The following is a 17,704-nucleotide window of genomic DNA, read 5'->3' as shown; positions in this document are numbered from 1 at the left end:
ATCCTAGATTTGGGAGTGGAAATAATTTCAAGGGGTTTAGAAAAATGCAGATAGTATGAAAGCATGTTCTAAAATTTTACAGGGAAAGAAAATGCAAGAGGAAGAGAAAACTATAAAGCATAAAATTCAAGTGATGAAAAGTTACATTCTATGAGTGAAAAAGTAATGGGATAGTTGTACAAAAGGACTAGTGTATCTATATTTGGAATTGACCAACTTAAATTTTCTTTCAATCATGTAGATAAAAAGGAAGGCAACTAAACATAAATGTCGAAGTATGTCACAATCTTATAAGAATGATGGTAGGAATATCAAGTTCAGGATAAGCTAAGGTTGTCATTGAATGCAAAGGCCAAAAGAAAGATTTTTTTTTTTTTCCTGAGGTGGAGTTAAGTAACTTGCCCAAGGTCACACAGCTAGTAAGTGTTAAGTGTCTGAGGTTAAATTTGAACTCAGGTCCTTCTGACTTCAGGGTTGGTGTTCTATCTACTGTGTCCCCTAGCTGCCCCAAGAAAGGGTTTGTTAAAAGACATATTAGTGAAAAGAGAGTGATCAGTGAAGAGATAGGACTGCTATTTAAGAAAGACAATACAGTAGAGAGACGTAAAATGATTCAATTTGTATTTTATTTTTAGTTTCTCTGAAAATGAAAATTATCTTTGGATTTAACAGGAGAGATCAAAAAGACTATTAGGGAATTGAAAACTTAAAGCAGTTAAGGGGAAATAGAGCATCTAGTTGCCTTTGATAAGTTCATCCACAAGTGAATTGCATCGCAAGGCACTTTAATAACTCCCAGTTGTAATTGCTGTGTGAGGGGTATAGTCACAATTGCCTCAGTGTCAGCTTAAAGGCAGGAGAGATATCATTTGTTGATTTTCCTAAGGATCTGTTCTTTATTTTCTGATGTTTAATATTTATATCCGTAACTTTGATGAAAGCAAGATGACATGCTTATCAGATTTTCATTATTGAATTGAAACAGCCCTCTCCAAAATTACTCATATTCAACTTTGTACTGCTTAATTTCCTTCTCTCAACTTTTCTGCAGCATTTAAGATTATTGACCACCCATTATTCTTTAATATTGTCTCTTCTCTGGGGATTTGTGACACTGTTCCCTCTTGACTCTCCTCCCACTTATTTGACCACTCTTTTCAATTTCTTTTGATATACAGTATCCTATATCACCAGGCTAGCCACAGAGTAATGAATTTTTCAAGTAATATGGTAATAATTAGTACACAGAGGAATCTACAATGGTGAAAGAAATGCCAACAATGACAAAATTACAGATCTTTGTAATACTGAAGTTATCTAGATATAGACTTCTAAATATTTGACCCAGTTAGAAGACAATGTCTTTGAGGAAAGACACTATGTCTTATTTTATTATGAAATATATCTCTATCTCTAGTACTAGCTTAGTACTTACACATAATAGGCCTTTAATACACATTTGTTGAATTACATCACATTGAAACATTTAATTAAAAATAATGGCTTCTTTTTTTTCCAGCTGAAGATAACAGCCTTTCACAAAAGAGAAAAGTAACAGTTGAAGATCTATTCAGTCCCGACTTCAAAATTCATGATCCAGAGGCTAAATGGATAAGTGGTGAGTCCTGTGTATACATGAGAGCCCCTTTCTCACAAAAGTATATGTATCCTTGTTCCTTTTGCTTCCTCCTGTTTACTCTTTTTTTTCTTACTTTCAGCTTAAAATTCCCTCCTACTTTTGTCTGTGTACTAGAGTTCTTTCTGTGTTAGTCATCCTGTTATCACAATCAGAATCTGTAAATCTCATAACTCTGTGTTACTTTTTTTTAATGTGTGTTGTTGCATCATGGTGCACTGACACAGCATTTAACTTCATAAAAAATGAATCTTCTGATTATATTTGTGCAATGTGTCATCTCACTGAGACATTACTTTTTTTTCCACCAGAGGTGAAATGTTGCTAAGCAACAGTTATACTACAGAAAAAACAGAGCTTGGCTTTTCCTTCCTTCCTTCTTTCCTTACAAGTCTTTCCTTCTTTCCTTGTCCTGTATCTTGTACTTTTTTTGCCCCCACTACCTATTGCATAGAGATGCCAAAATAAGGTAAACGGGGATAAGATCATAAAAGAATGGCTCTGGAATATTGTCAAGATAACTAGGTCCAGGATGCTAAGTCATACTAATATTCACATTTCCCTATTGAGATTTATTCTGATAAAATAAACATAAGGATAACAAAATGATGGTAACTAATAGACATTTAAGATTTTTAAAGCTTCTTCTATGACTTATCTCATTTGATATTTACAATAATCCTGTAAGGTGGATATTAACATTTGCCACATTTGACTTTTTCTTGTGACTTAGAAGTTAAATGCTCTCCTTGTGATTAAGATCAGATTGTAATCCTGGTTCCAAGGTCAGGACATCTTCCTTTTTCTCTTCTTCCTCCACTCAATGGAAATCAGGAAGAAGTGATCTGGAGACAAGTCACTTCTCTACCATGCTTTTTTATATTAAATATTCACAGAATATTGCCCAAGGTAGATCAAATGATTGCTCTGTGTAATTGAATAAAAGTATTGGGAAACAAGCTCATTTTCTTCAGGCTGCCAGAAAGCATCACTGGGACACCTTCAACAGTAAATTGGATGACAAAGATGATATGTACTTCATTGCATGGCTTGAAATTTTGCTTGTGGGTTTTCCAGAATTGAAAAGATTTACATTGCATAGTTTCAAGGATCTGAGTGTAGAATATGATTGCATCTATTTAAAAGGTTCTCTTATATTTTGTCAATGTTATACCTAGAGAACTGTGGGCAATAGCTTTGTTTGTGATTATGCTTTACTCTCAGTATATTTTATCAATTGAATTACATAATCATTATTATCTAAAACAAATTTAGAGTTTATGTGAAAAAAGCTTGCAGCAAGAATGTAATAGTGAACTTTACAGAGCTTTATTCATTGCCATGATCTGGTTTTAGAAAAGACCTTAAAATTCATGTATGCCCAAGGCTCTTCTTTTAGCTCCAAAGACCTAACACGTCTTGCCCTAAGTCACACAGTTAACAAGCACTAGTCAGTATTTTAACCAAAAATCCTCTTTCTATCTCTTAATGTTTCACTGAAATTTTAAGTAGAATAATCCAGGGGAAAAAATGATAATTCCTTTGAATTTGGTTTGACATGAACTTTAAGTAATAATTAATTCAGAAAAAAACATATCAACAAAAATTTATTTCCATTTAATATTTAAATATATGGATTTGGTGTTTGATGCACAGGAAAGGCAGTTGATTTACCTTCCTAATTTTATATTTCTTTGGCTAATATAGTCAAAGAAATTTGCTTTCATCTATATAGACCTACATATAGTAGTAGGTGATAGATCAAAAATATGCTGACAATTCAGATGAAATCATGCCCAAACCAGCCCCTGACAAGCTTTAATTTTCTTGAATTGACCACATAAGTAATACCTCAGAGTTAGCCATGAATAGGACATAATTGATATTGGCTAACTTACCATTCTGTTATACAAAGCTTTTCTTGACTTCTGCCAATACAGTGAATTCTACTCATTTTAATTAATTTTTCTAGTAAGTTTATTTATTTTTCATACCCATTACTTTGTGAATCATGTTGGGAGAGAAAAATCAGGGCAAAAGGGAAAAGCCATGGGAGAAATTTTTTAAAAATTAAAAAGAAGTAAACATAGCCTGTGTTGATTCACATTCAGTCTCCTTGATTGTTTTTCTGGGTGCAGATGGCATTTTATCTCCAAAGTATATTGGGATTGCTTTGGACCATTGAGAAGAACCAAACATTTCATAATTGATCATCACACATACTTGCTTGTATAGTGTACAATGTATTCTTGGTTCTGCTTGTTTTACTCCCCATCAGTTTATGTCAATATTTCTAAGCCTTTTAAAAATCAGCTTGTTCATTATTTTTTATAGAACATTCCATTATCTTCACATATCACAACTTGTTCAGCCATTCCCCAATTGATGGGCATTCACTTTTCCCCCCCAATTCTTTGTTACCACAAAAAAAACTGCTACAAGCATTTTTGCACATATGGGTCCTTTTCCCTCTTTTATTATTTCCTTGGGATACAGACACAGTAATGACACTGTTAGCATAGTTCTAGATTGCTCTCTAGAATGCTTGGATCATTTCACAACTCCACCAACATTGCATTTGTGTCCCAGTTTTCCCACATCCCCTCAAATATTTATCATTATCTTTTCCTGTCTTGTTAGCTAATCTGAGAGATGTGAGGTGGTACCTCAGAGTTGTTTTAATTTGCATTTCTCTAATCAATAGTGATTTAAAGCATTTTTTTTCAAGTAACTATAGATAGCTTTAATTTTATCATCTGAAAATTGTCTTTCCATAACTTTTGATCATTTATCAGTTGGGGAATGACTTGTATTCTTATAAATTTGACACAGCTCTTTATATGTTTTAGAAATGAGACCTTTATCAGAAACACTGGTTATAAAGATTTTTCCCCAACTTTGTACATCCCTTTTAATCTTGTTTCTGTTGATTTTGTTTGTGCAAAAACTTTTTAATTAAATGTAATCAAAGTTGTTCATTTTACCTTTTCATAATATGTTCTAGTTTTTTGGGTCATAAATTCCTCACTTCTCCAAAGACATGATAGATAAATTATCTCTTATTCTCCTAATTTGTTTCTAGTGTCATCCTTTATGCCCAAATCATGTACCCTTTTTGACCTTATTTTGGCATGGAATGTGAGATGTAGGTCTATGCAGTTTCTGACATGATTTTTCCAGTTTACCCAGCAATTTCTATAAAATAATGAGTTATTATTCCAGAAGTTAGAGTTTGGAGCTTTTTGAAATACTACATTACTATAGGTTTTGATTATTTTGGCATGTTTATCTAATCTGTTCTGCTGACCTATCTCTCTATTTCTTAGCCAGTACCAAATTATTTTAATGACTGCTTCTTTATAATATAGTTTTAGGTTTGGTACTGCTAAGCCATCATCCTTTGTATTTTTTCATTAATTCCCTTAATATTTTTTCCTTTTTTTCTTCCATATGAATTTTGTTAATATTTTTTCTAGTTCTATAAAATAACTTTTTGGCAATTTGATTGGTATGGAACTGAAGAAGTAGACCATTTTAGGCAGAATTGTCATTTTTTTTATTATATTAGTTCAGCCGACCCATGAGCAATTGATATTTTTCCAATTGTTTAGATCTGACTTTATTAGTCTGAGAAGTGTTTTGTAATTCTGTTCATATAATTCTTGGGCTTATCTTGGCAGGCAGACCCCTAAGTATTTTATTTTGTTTACAGGAATAGTAATTTTAAATGAAATTACTCTTTCTGTCTCTTGGTGATGGACTTTGTCAGTAACATGTAGAAATGCTGTGAGGGTTTATTTTATATCCTGCAATTTTGCTAAAACTGTTAATTATTTCCAGTAGGTTTTTGGATGATTTTCTAGGATTCTCTTAAGTTATCATCTTATCTGCAAAGAGTTTTATTTCCTCATTGCCTATTCTAATTCCTTTAAATTTTTTCTTTTCGTATTGCTAAAGCCAGCATTTCTAGTACAATGTTGAATAATAGTGATGATAATGAGCATCCTTGTTTCATCCCTGATCTTATTGAGAATGTGTCCAGCTTTTCTCCATTACTAATAATGTTTACTGTTGGTGTTAGATAGATACTGCTTATTATTTTAAGGAAAGCTCCCTTTATCCCTATGCTTTGTAGTGGTTTTTAAATAGGAATGGGTGCTGTATATTGTCAAAAGCTTTTTCTGCATCTTTTGAGATCATTATTTGATTTCTGTTGGTTTGTTATTGATAAGGTCAATTATGGCAGTAGTTTTCCTGATATTCTATCAGCCCTGCATTCCTGATATATATCCCACTTGGTCATAGTGTATTATTCTGCTAATAAATTGTTCTAATATTTTGCTAACCTTTTTTGTTTAAAAATATTCAATGAATATTCATTAGGGATATTGGTCTATAATTTTCTTTGTCTGTTTTGACTCTTCCTTGTTTAGGTATCAATTCCATATTTGTGTTATAGAAGAAATTTGGCAGTTCTCCTTCTTTACCTATTTTTCCAAATAGTTTACATAGTATCTGAAGTAATTGTTCTTTAAATGTTTGGTAGAATTCACTTGTGAATTCATCTGGCCCTGGACATTTTTTTTCCCCTTAGGGGAGTTCATTAATGGCTTGTGTAAATTTTTTTTCTAAAATGGGACTGTTTAATTTATTTCCTCATCCGTTAATCTGGGCAATTTATATTTTTGTAAATATTTATCCATTTCAGTTGGAAGTCAGACTTGCTGCTATACAGTTGAGCAAAATAGCTCCTAATTATTGCTTTAATTTCTTTTTCTTTTTTATTGTTCATTTTTATTGCTGGTGATTTTCTTTCTTTTTTTAAATTAAATTAACCAAAATTTATCTTGTTGGGTTTTTTTTTTAATAAAACCAACTCTTAGTGTTATTAGTTCAATAGTTTTCTTATTTTCAATTTTATTAATCTCTCCTTTGAATTTCAGAATTTCTAATTTGGTATATAATTGGGGGTTATTTTTTAACAGTACAAAATGGTGTATTCCTTTCTGTCCCTATTCAGTTTTTTCCAGAGGTCTATCATATCTAGGTTTTCTAGCATTTCCTTAACTTCCATAGGTTCTTTCTTCTGAGTGAGGAAGGTTGATGTCTCCCGCTAATATAGTCTTGCTATTTATTTGTTCAAGTAACTGGCTTAAAATCTTTTCTAGAAATTTGTCTGCTTTAACACTTGATGCATACACATTTAGTATTCTTACTTTTTCCTTGGTTATGGTATCCTTTATTAAGATATACTTTCCTTCCTTATCTAGTTTAATAATATTTATTTTTATTTTTGTTTTATCTGAGATCAGAATTGCTACCCTTGTTATTTTTTTTGTTTTTTTGTTTGTTTTGTTTTGTTTTTCCTTTTTTTTTTTTTTTTACTTCACTTGAAGCATAAAGAATTCTGTTACAGCCTTTTATCTTTATTCTATGTGTCTGTGGCAAATGTATTCCTTGTAAACAACATATTGTAGGATTCTGTTTTTTATTTTACTCTGGTATTAGTTTCCATTTTATGGGAGAGTTCATCTCATTCACATTGACAGTTATGATTACCAGTTTTGTATTTCCCTCCATTCTATTTTCTCCCCTATATATACTTTTGTTCTCTCTTTCCACCCTATCCTTAGTCCTGCTTTTTATTCACCCCACCTACTACCTTATCTCCTATCACCCCTCCTCCCTTCCCTTAGTATTTTTTACCCAACCCACTCCCACTCCCTTATCTTCTATCACCCTTTTTCCCCTAGTGTTTCTGCCCTCTCTTATATCCTGCTATTCCCTTTCATTTCTTCTCTCTCCTACTTCTTTATAGGGCTAAGTAAATTTCTATACCCAAAAAAATGATTAAGTTATAACCTGTTAGAACCAAAACTGATGAAATCAAGCTTCAGACAATGTTCATCCTCCTCCCTTTTTAGACCTCAATTACAATAGGTCCTTTGGCCTTTTCTTGTGAACTTATTGCCTCATTATATTTCACCTTTCCTTTTTTTTTTTCAAATACAGATCTTTTCCCACCCCTTAATGTATTTTTCTTTGATTTTATCATATCAGAGTCTATTCAAAACCACACCCTCAGTGAATGTGATGCCTTGCTTCTGTCTACCCAAATGACAGATACAGTTGAAGTAAACAATTTCACCTTTAAATAGTATATATTTCCCCCTATTTGCCTTTTTATGATGCTCTTGAGTTGTGTCCATAAATTAGATTTTCTAATTAATTGGTTTTTTTTTTTTTTCAATAGAAACGATTTAAAATTTCTTACTTCATTGTAGCTCCATCACCTTCCCTGAAATATGATGCTGAGACTTGCTGAGTTGTTAATTCTTGCTAGTAACCCTAAGTCCCTTGCCTTCAGAATATGGTATTTCCAAGCTCTCCAATCCTTTATTGTAGAAGCTTCCAGATCCTGGATAATCCTGACTGTTGTTCCTTGATATTTGAATTGCTCTTATCTGGCAGCTTGCAGTATTTTTTTTTCCTTGAGCTTGTAGTTCTGGAGTTTTGCAAGAATTTCTTTAAGGTTTTCTTTGTGGGACCTCTTTCTGAAGATGACCATTAGATTCTTTCAATGAGTATTTCTCACTCTGTTTCTAGAATATTGGGGCAGTTTTCCTTAATGATTTTTTGAAGAATGTGCTGTCCAGGCTCATTTTTTTTTGGTCATGGTCTTCAGTAGGCCAATAATTTTTAAATCGTCTCTTCTTGATCTATTTTCCAGCTCTACTGTTTTTCCAATGAGAAATTTCACAATTTCTTCCATTCTTTCATATTTTTTAGTTTGTTTGACTGATTCTTGTTGTTTCACAGAGTCATTGGTTTCCATTTGCCCTGTTTTCATTTTTAAAGTGTGATTTTTTTTCAGTTAGCTTTTGCATCCCTTTTCCTGTTTGGTTAATTCTACTTTTGAAAGTGTTGTTTATGTCAGACAATTTTTTTCTTCTTTTCCCAAGTTGTTGAGTCTCTCATATATACCTCACATTTCCTTTGTCATTTTTTATTCTATCTCTCTTATTTGCCCTTTAAAGTCTTTTATGAACACTTCTAAGAAAGCTCCTTGGGCTTGCAGCCAATTCATAACATTCTTTGAGATTTCTTCTGTGTATATTTTGTCCTTGTCTGAGTTTATGTTTTGGTCTGCCCTGTCATCATACTAACTTTCTGAGGTCAATATTCTTTTCTGTTTCTTGCTCATTTTCTTTCCTTTTCTTTTTTACTTTTGTAGTTGAGCTTTGCTCTTGTGGTAAAGGAGGTGCTGTCCCAAGCTTCATGTGCAGTTCTGAGCCTTGGCTTTGAGCATAGGAGTCCTTTGTGTTTGCAGAGTGTATTTTTGCCTACTCTTTTCATGAAACAGCCTGGTTTTCCCAAAGTTTGTCTTCTGAGTTGAGACTGGAATTTACCCCACTGATTTGCTCCTCTATTGAGCTAGGACTGAAGATCTTAGTTACTCATTTTCTGTGGTTAAGACCCTCCCACAGGCTTTCCAAGAGTCTGTCGGAGGTGACCTGTACACCCTTTTCAAACAAGTAAGACTGACCTTTATTGAAGTTTTTCCAGTCTATCTTGATCTGGAGAGTGGTTTCACTCCATCAGACTCTGTTTAACAGCTTGGTTTCATGTAGTTTTTGAGACATAAGTCAGTGAATGCTATTCATAAATAATATCCCTGAATCCATAGAAAAATTGTCTGTGTGCTTAACGAAGCTCTTAGAAGGACTTTACTGTACATATCTGATAAAATAATCCACACAAAATATGGCATTCAAAATGATAGCTAGGTCACTAGATCTCTCTAAAAACTAGCTACCATTTAAAGATTACCTGTTAGTATGCTTTCTCCTTCCATTTTTCTTCTTATTAGTTCTTTTCCTCTTCCTTTTGCTCTTTCCCTTTTACTTTTGTAAGATACTTTAAAATACATTTCATATACTTTATTAACATTTAGAAATTATGCTTTTTATTTTACTTTTTGTTTTGAAATTGAATACCAAAAAATGAGCATTTTCACAAATATAAAAGAGCACAAAATGAGGATTACATATAAAACTGAGTCTATGTTTCACACTGTTTGCTTTTGTAAAAACATATAATAAATTTTCTATATTATCTTCAAAAATATCCTGCTTGTTTTTGCTTTCTTCTGTACCTTAAAAAGCCTGTCTAATAATCCTCCTTTTTTGGATGTTGCTATTGCTAATTGCCTCCCCAATTAAAAATAGAGGGGGGCAAAACCAAATACATACAATCAACAATAAACATTCAACCATAAGAAATACACATAATGGCCTTGTCCAAAGTCACAGAGTTTGTACAGCTTTCAGAGTTGTGTTCATTTTCAATGTGATTATTATATAAATTATTCTTCTGATTCTCACTCTGCCTCAGTTCATATTTTTTCACTTTCTCTGAAATTTCTTTCATCATTTCTTATTTAATTTTATTAATATTAATTAAATTAATTAATATAATTTTACATACCAAAATGTGTTTAGTTGTTTCCCAGTTGATGGACACATCCATTATTAGAGTCCTGTTAATTTCTTTTTTCCCCTTTCTAAATGATCTGTCAAGATCAGGAAGTTTATTTTCCTTGTGTTTTCCCCCCTCATTATTATCTCTTTTTATTCCATCTCACTTTGTTCTCATTTGTTTTCCTGTTGTTTGATGTACATTTAAATCAAACTGTATGTGTGTGTGTGTGTGTGTGTGTGTGTATGTTCAACTTTCCTTTATCCATTTTGAATGAAAGTGAAGTTCACCTAATGTCTATCTCTTTCACACCTTCAATTTATATAAATGAAGAAAGATACTTTTTGTATCTTTCTATATGAATATTTTTTTTCTTGGCTTATCTTATTTGTTATGGATTTTTCTCTGTTTTTAATTAAGAATGAGAAAAAGAGTATGTGGATCTTCTTATATATCCAGTTATAAAAAAGTTCTATTCCTTTTTATCCCTTTATACACGAATGTATTCCTCTTAACTTTCCCTTATTTCCCCCTCTTAAACTCATCAGACCAGAACCTATCTATTAAAAATTCTCCTATTTTTCTATTTTAATTTCCTCAGAACCCTTTAAAGACAACAAAGTTCTGGCAACACATTTGTTTCTTCTTTCCACATTAGGATGTGAGAACTACATCACCACAAAACCCCTTCTGATTGCTCGAATTTATTTACATTTCTTGGTTGATCTTGTCTTTTGTATTTGCATTTCAAAGTTCCTACCTAGTTACTGTCTTTTCATCAGAAATTCTTGAAAACTCTTGATTCTATTAAAGAGTTATATGTTTTCATGTGGGATTATATTTATTTTCAAAGGTTGTTATTCTTGTTTGAGGGGATTTAAGGAAATTAAATTTGTATTTTCCCTCAATTTCTTTTTCACTTAGTCAGAAAAACATGCTATTGAATCAAAGGATAATCAGATGTTTTTAAGCTATAAGTGACCTTCGAAGTCATCTATCTCAGGGCTTCTTAAACTTTTTCCATTTTTGACCTCTTTTTATTCAAGAAATTTTTACTTGATCCTGGGGATATGGGTATATAAAACAGATATGCAAATCAAACATTTACTGAAAATAAATCATAATTTCAGAATATCCACATTCAATTAGGAGACCTCACATGGAGTTGTGATCTACAGTTTAAGAAATTTTGAACTGTCTAAGCTCCTCATTTTAGATATGAATCTTTAAAATTTTTCCAGTTGTTAGGGTTCTCTTCCTTCTTAAATTATCTTTAATATATTTACCTGAAGTTATATTTTTCCCCAGTAGAATATAAGGGCAGAAATTGCTTTAGTTTTGTTTTTGTATCATCAAAACTTAGAATGGTCCCTTGTATCTGATATACATTGTAATAATTGTTGAATTGAATTAAATGGAAACTAAGTCCTTGAATGGTTAAAATATTAGATACTTGACTATGGATAATTCCATTAACATCTTTGAGGCTTAGCTCAATTATAAAATGAGAAATCCTAATACTCGCACTACTTACTATTCCATGTTATTGTAAGGTAAGTATTCCTTGAGGCATTATATAAATTTGAGTAGTACTATTCATTGGATGATGGGGATGTTGTTACTGCTGTTAACGTTAATGTTAATGTTGTTGGCTAAGGTCAATTAGTTGGATTCTTGTCTGTGAAGCTGTTGGTAGTTCACTATGTGCTAAGGCTGTTGAAAAATATTGCTCCAAAAATGACTACCTATCTAAGTATTCTTTATCCTTGTAAAGATACTTTAGAATTCTACCTTTTTGAAAAATTGCTTTCAAATATCCTATAGCATTTCTGATTCTCCTAGTTCAAAAAATGCAGGAAAGATGCCCAGGAAATAAGAAAAAAGCTAATATAATTCCCTAATGAAAAAAGAAACTCTTCTGTTTTTAATGCACACCAATTACTAAAATAAGGACAACAGTTTCAAGCTGAATATTGATTGTAGTGGTCCAGAACTAATTAATTTTATTTATTTGTCTGGAGAAAGTATACTGAGCTGTAATAGTATTTTGTTTGTTTTAAGACTCCAGGGTTGAGTTATTCACTTCTACTTTTGTGATGATGATTAGAACAAAGACATTGAAAATTCTAAGATGTCTCATTTGTACATGTCATTCAAGTTTGAATGTTGGTTAAAAATTCTGAGTCATGCTCTTTGATACAGGTAAAGTAAATTAATTGCTACTTTCATACATGAAAAATACACCATAAGAGTCTCTTGTAAAGATGCAGTCATTTAGAATTATTTTATGGTCTTTATCCACTATCAAGATTTCATGTGATTTCTCTTTATGTTTACTTTAACTTTATGTTTTTTTCTTAATCTGTAGCCTGAGAACTGCTGGATGGAATAAGAATTACACAAATTATATCTTTAAAAATAATAATGGGCTATGTATGTATTTTTTTTTAGAGCTCACTGAATTTTTTATTCTCTGATTTTTAGTTTACAGGGTTAGCATAGGATAGCAATCTTTGAGTATTTATGACTTTGTAGGTTTAGTTTTTTTTTTATTCATTTTTCCAAATTATCCCCTCCCTCCCTCCACTCCCTCCCCCCCCCCATGGCAGGTAATCCCATACATTTTACATGTGTTACAATATAACCTAGATACAATATATGTGTGTAAACACCATTTTCTTGTTGCACATTAATTATTAGCTTCCGAAGGTATAAGTAACCTGGGTAGATAGACAGTAGTGCTAACAATTTACATTCGCTTCCCAGTGTTCCTTCTCTGGGTGTAGTTATTTCTGTCCATCATTGATCAACTGGAAGTGAGTTGGATCTTCTTTATGTTGAAGATTTCCACTTCCATCAGAATACATCCTCATACAGTATTGTTGTTGAAGTGTATAGTGATCTTCTGGTTCTGCTCATTTCACTCAGCAACAGTTGATTTAAGTCTCTCCAAGCCTCTCTGTATTCCTCCTGCTGGTCATTTCTTACAGAGCAATAATATTCCATAACCTTCATATAACACAATTTACCCAACCAATTGATGGACATCCATTCAACTTCCAGTTTCTAGCTACAACAAAAAGAGCTGCCACAAACATTTTGGCAGCTATGTATGTATTTTAATTATTTTTATTTTGAACTTAAAAACACACAATAATTTTCATATTCTAAATAGACAGTGAAAAGAGATTTTTATGTGAAACAATGAATCTCTAGTCATCATTCCTTGGTGATTTTATTTGAATTTTTTTGATAAATAATAAATTTAGCCTTTTTACTTTCAATCTTCTTTTTGTGAATGCTTTTTTTTCTAAACTTTTGTTTTCTTTTGTGTATTTAAAATAAATTCACTGACCTTTTTTCCTTTCTTTTTTATATCATAATTGCTAACCTCTTCTCTTTCACACACTTCTGTCCCCCTCAATTAAAAACAGAGAAAAGAAATCCCTTGGAACTAACAAGTATGATCAAGTAAAACATATATGTAATGGCCATGGACAAAAAAAGTACCTTTTCACCTCAAGTATGACACTTCTTTTCATGCTTCATTACAGGTCATCTGTACACATGGATGGCTATTATTTTGACAAAAATTCTTAAATTATTTTTCTATACAGTTATTATGTAGAAATTGAATGATTCTGTTCAATTCACTATCCATAAGTTCATACTGCCCACTTTGAAATCATCTCTTTTATCATATATAACACAGAAATATTCCTTTATATTCATGTACTTAAAGTCATTCAGGAATTCTACAATTATAGGGAATCCCACTTTTATATTTTAATTCTTTTCTTATTCTGTTTTACCTCTTAACCTTCATTTCAGCATCAAAATGTTTACCTTGATATTGACTATTCCTTTCCATTATTATCTCCCTTCTTAGTCCTAACTTTATTTTCATCTGTTCCTCTGTTTTATTTGATGTATTCCTATATCCCTGAAAATTGTTTAATATGATCATGAGAGAATAGTGTTTCAAGAAAATTAATACATTGGTTATACTGGAGTGGCAGCCACTAGGGGTAGGGTGATCATGTGATTTTTCAACTTATTATTAAATCTAGAAGTAAAGTGATGAAGGGGGTTTTGAAGGACCAATTGACAGGATTTAATGACTAATATAAAAAGGGGCTCATGAATAGGCATATGCCAAAGTCAATGGATATTTCAAACCTGAATTACTAGGGGATATGTTAGTATCTTTGAAATTATTAAAATAGGAGAAAGGAATTATGATTTAAAGGTTTTTTTAATTTTTGCATTTGAAGTGATGGTAGAAAACCAAGTAGAAATGTTTCAGCAGGCAATTAGTAAAATAAAGTTGAAATTCAAATGAGAATACAGGATTAGTAATAAAGATTGGGTATGATAATCTTGATCATACTTGAAGCCTTGTTAATGAATTAACTTCATAAGGGAGAGATTGTAGATAAAGAGTAAAAAATTCCAGAATTAATCAAAGAAAAGAGAAACAGAAAAATGAGTACTTGAGAAAAAAAAGGAAAGGTCAAAGAGATAGACAAATAACAAAGATTATATGATGTTATAAAAGCCAGAAAGGTAGGGGAAGAAAATAGTGAATCTCTCTATCTTGTCTAGGCAAGGAGTGAAATATCTATTTAAGATCCTCGGTTGCCCCTCCTTATGCCATCTGGTCCTCAACTCTGGCTCATTACAGGTGTGTCACACCATCGTTTTAAAAGCAAATTTGCAGATTAAGACTATAATTTAGTTAGTTTCCTTTGATTGGAAATTGCCCTACAACAGACAAAAGACACACAGACACAATCTCTCTCTCTCTCTCTCTCTCTCTTTCACACACACACACACACACACACACACACACACACACACACACACGACCAAATACTTGGCCCTCTACATCTGTTTTCTTTTATTTTTTTCTTTTTTTTTCTTTTTCTTTCTTTTTTTTTTCTTTTTCTTTCTTTTTTTTTTTTTTTTTTTTTTAGAACATAAGTGGTCATGCTCTCCTGACTTCACAGGGAGGTGATCATGTTCTCCCTGACTTTTCAGAAAGAGAGGTGAGAACCCCAAAAAGGTGATATGCCCTCCCCAACTTCTCAGAAAGGGGGGTGAAAGCACCAAGAAGGAGGTGATCACACCCTCCCTCACGTCTCAGGAAGGGAGGTGAAAACACCAAAGGGAAATGGGGAGTCAAACCAGATTTTGTTAGCAGGTTTCTGAAGGGTCTCACTTGAAACATCTATAAATCCACCAGCATGGAAGGTATTACACAAGGACATAGTAATATAACACAGGCTAGTAGTGATGTAATAAACAATATGAATTTGCATGTCCATAAGTCCTAGAAGGAGGGTACTCGCTATCTTTCTCTGCTCTCTCTGTCTCTCCCTCTCTCTCTCTCCCTTTCCCCTTATTTCCTTCTCTCCTCCCTCACTTATTCTCATTCTCTCTCTCTCTCTCTCTCTCTCTCTCTCTCTCTCTCTCTCTCTCTCTCTCTCTCTCTTCTGTCCAATTGGAATTTATATGAATAAATGTAATCATGGTATAATTTTCCATCATCAGATTCTAATTTTCTTGAAATTTTTTCTCATGTTAAAGTTGTTAGTAATTCAGGATGGTCATTTTTGGAAACAAAGGAAGGGAACTCTATAGTTAGATAGTATTTTAGTTTTTTTCCCCTTATCATTTGCTCCTATGAAAAAGACAGGGAACAATTTATCTATGTCTTTTCTATAGAGTTGTTCTGCCAATGTCCTAAAGCTATGAAAACTGTTTAAATCTCCAGATGAAATCCAACTTTTAATAAACATTTTTGGGCAGATTTGCATTTTGCTGAGAAAAATTAAAGTGATTATATCAGTAGTCCCCTTAGGAAATACTTGATGTTTGCCTGTTAACTTGATGATACCTCTCCTTAATCTACCCCTTCCTACGTTCCCTCCATTTCTCCTCACATCTCTCTCAACTCTGGGATCTGTCAGTCAGCATTGCCCCATCCACATGTGGACCTATTGGTTACAACAAATGGCAAAGTTTTAAATGTTGTAGATAAATTCACTTATCTTGGCTGTTTACTACTCAGGGATCTACCCATTGATAACGAGTTTAACATTCACATTGCCAGTGTTGGTTCAGTATTTGGGAGGCTCCAAGGGAAAATGTGGAAGAGGAAAGTTATTAGACCGACTAGCAAAGGAATGTGCTGACCTCATTGCTATATGCCTGTGAAATCTGAACAGTATACCAGAGTTATGTCAGCAAACTGAATTGCTTTCATTCAGTTGTCTTAGGACAATTGTGAAAATCACCTAGAAGGATAAGATACCAGGCACTGAGGTACTTTCTCAAACTAAACTGCCAAATAGTAAAACTCTGTTGCAGAGCTGGCCACATTGTTTAAATGCCAAATATATGTTTGCCAAACAATTTTATGGATAACTCACCCAGAGTAAGGTGGTCAGAAAAACTGATGCAAGGACACTCTCAAGGCATTTAAGAACTTTAGTATTGAATGTATGACATGGGAGACATTGGCACAGGACCACCTTATCAGACATACCCTTATCAGAGAAAATACTGAACAAAGTAAAAGTGAAGTAGATCCAAAGAAATATGAGATTTGTAAAGTTAGAGAATTCACCCTAAAACAGAGGTACTGTTTGTATTTGACTTGTGGCAAAGCACTTTGATCTTATATTGGTCTGATCAGCCAATTGGTCACACTAAATTAACTCTAACGTAGTGATGTCACTTTTTCCAGAACAAAGGGCAGCAACTAAACAACCAACTCAGAGGAGACTGATCATCTTGACTCTTGGTCCTGAGCAGTGAGGGCATGGTTTCAATAATCAATGGTTGGAGTTCTCTGCTTTTTGCTTATTGCTTCTAACATCCCATTTCAGCTTAATTTGGAAGTAAAAGTTGGAACTTTTCTCATGAAGGGCACCATAATCCCTAGACTGTTTCCATTTGTTTATATTCATTTCCATTATGGCAAGCACTTGTTGGAGAAGAAAGCTTTGAATCTGAGATGTGGCACTGGAAAAACTGTAAAATTGGAGAAAATTGGCTCCTTTGAATGTAGAAAATATCAGCTGCAGAGTGGAAACTGGGAAAGTGTATGTTTTAGCAAAATAAATTGGAGTCAGTGCATAGGGCTCAAAGCAAGTTGATTTCCACATTTGCTTTCCCTTCCTCCCTTTTGTTATTTTGAAAAAAGCAGATGGATTGGGTGGAGAAGAGACTGATTAAAATTTTTCCTAGCTTGAGCTGTATTTATTTATTTTTGAAAGGACACAGCTTTTACCTTCATTCTAGGCTTCCTTCTTTTTCAATAACTGGAGTTTATTTACTTGTACATCTTTGTATAAGTAGGTATCTTTTCTTTCTTTTTAAAAAAATTATTTAAATTTATTTTTATTTACTTTTAGCATTTTTTCTTTTTAAATTTTGATTTCTTAATTCTTTCCATCCCTGCTACATCCTTCAACACTCACTGAAAAGGCAAACAATATGATAATAATCATATTTGTGAAAGCATGCAAAGCATATTTACATATTAGTCATATTTTTTTAAAACTCAAAAAAAAGTAAAGTGAG

At 32.7% G+C, this 17,704-nt stretch overlaps 1 protein-coding gene across 6 annotated transcripts in view; it reads left to right on the top strand.

Moving 5' to 3' along the window:
- The window catches only part of DPP6 (dipeptidyl peptidase like 6), a 1,195,887-nt gene that overhangs the window by 672,434 nt on the left and 505,749 nt on the right, over positions 1-17,704 (top strand). For all 6 annotated transcript variants that reach the window (XR_012482250.1, XM_074267390.1, XM_074267388.1 and 3 more), the window contains one exon: positions 1,520-1,618. Coding sequence is in view for 4 of the 6 variants with exons in the window: in XM_074267390.1 (XP_074123491.1) it covers positions 1,520-1,618 (99 nt within the window). In the remaining 2 variants the exon portion in view is untranslated. Of the gene's footprint in view, positions 1-1,519; positions 1,619-17,704 lie in introns of those variants that run through there.

The sequence above is a fragment of the Sminthopsis crassicaudata genome, chromosome 5, assembly GCF_048593235.1.
Source record: "Sminthopsis crassicaudata isolate SCR6 chromosome 5, ASM4859323v1, whole genome shotgun sequence".
NCBI classification, from domain to species: Eukaryota; Metazoa; Chordata; class Mammalia; order Dasyuromorphia; family Dasyuridae; genus Sminthopsis; species Sminthopsis crassicaudata.
Note: the sequence above shows the minus strand (reverse complement) of the source record. Positions and strands in the feature narration are given on the sequence as shown.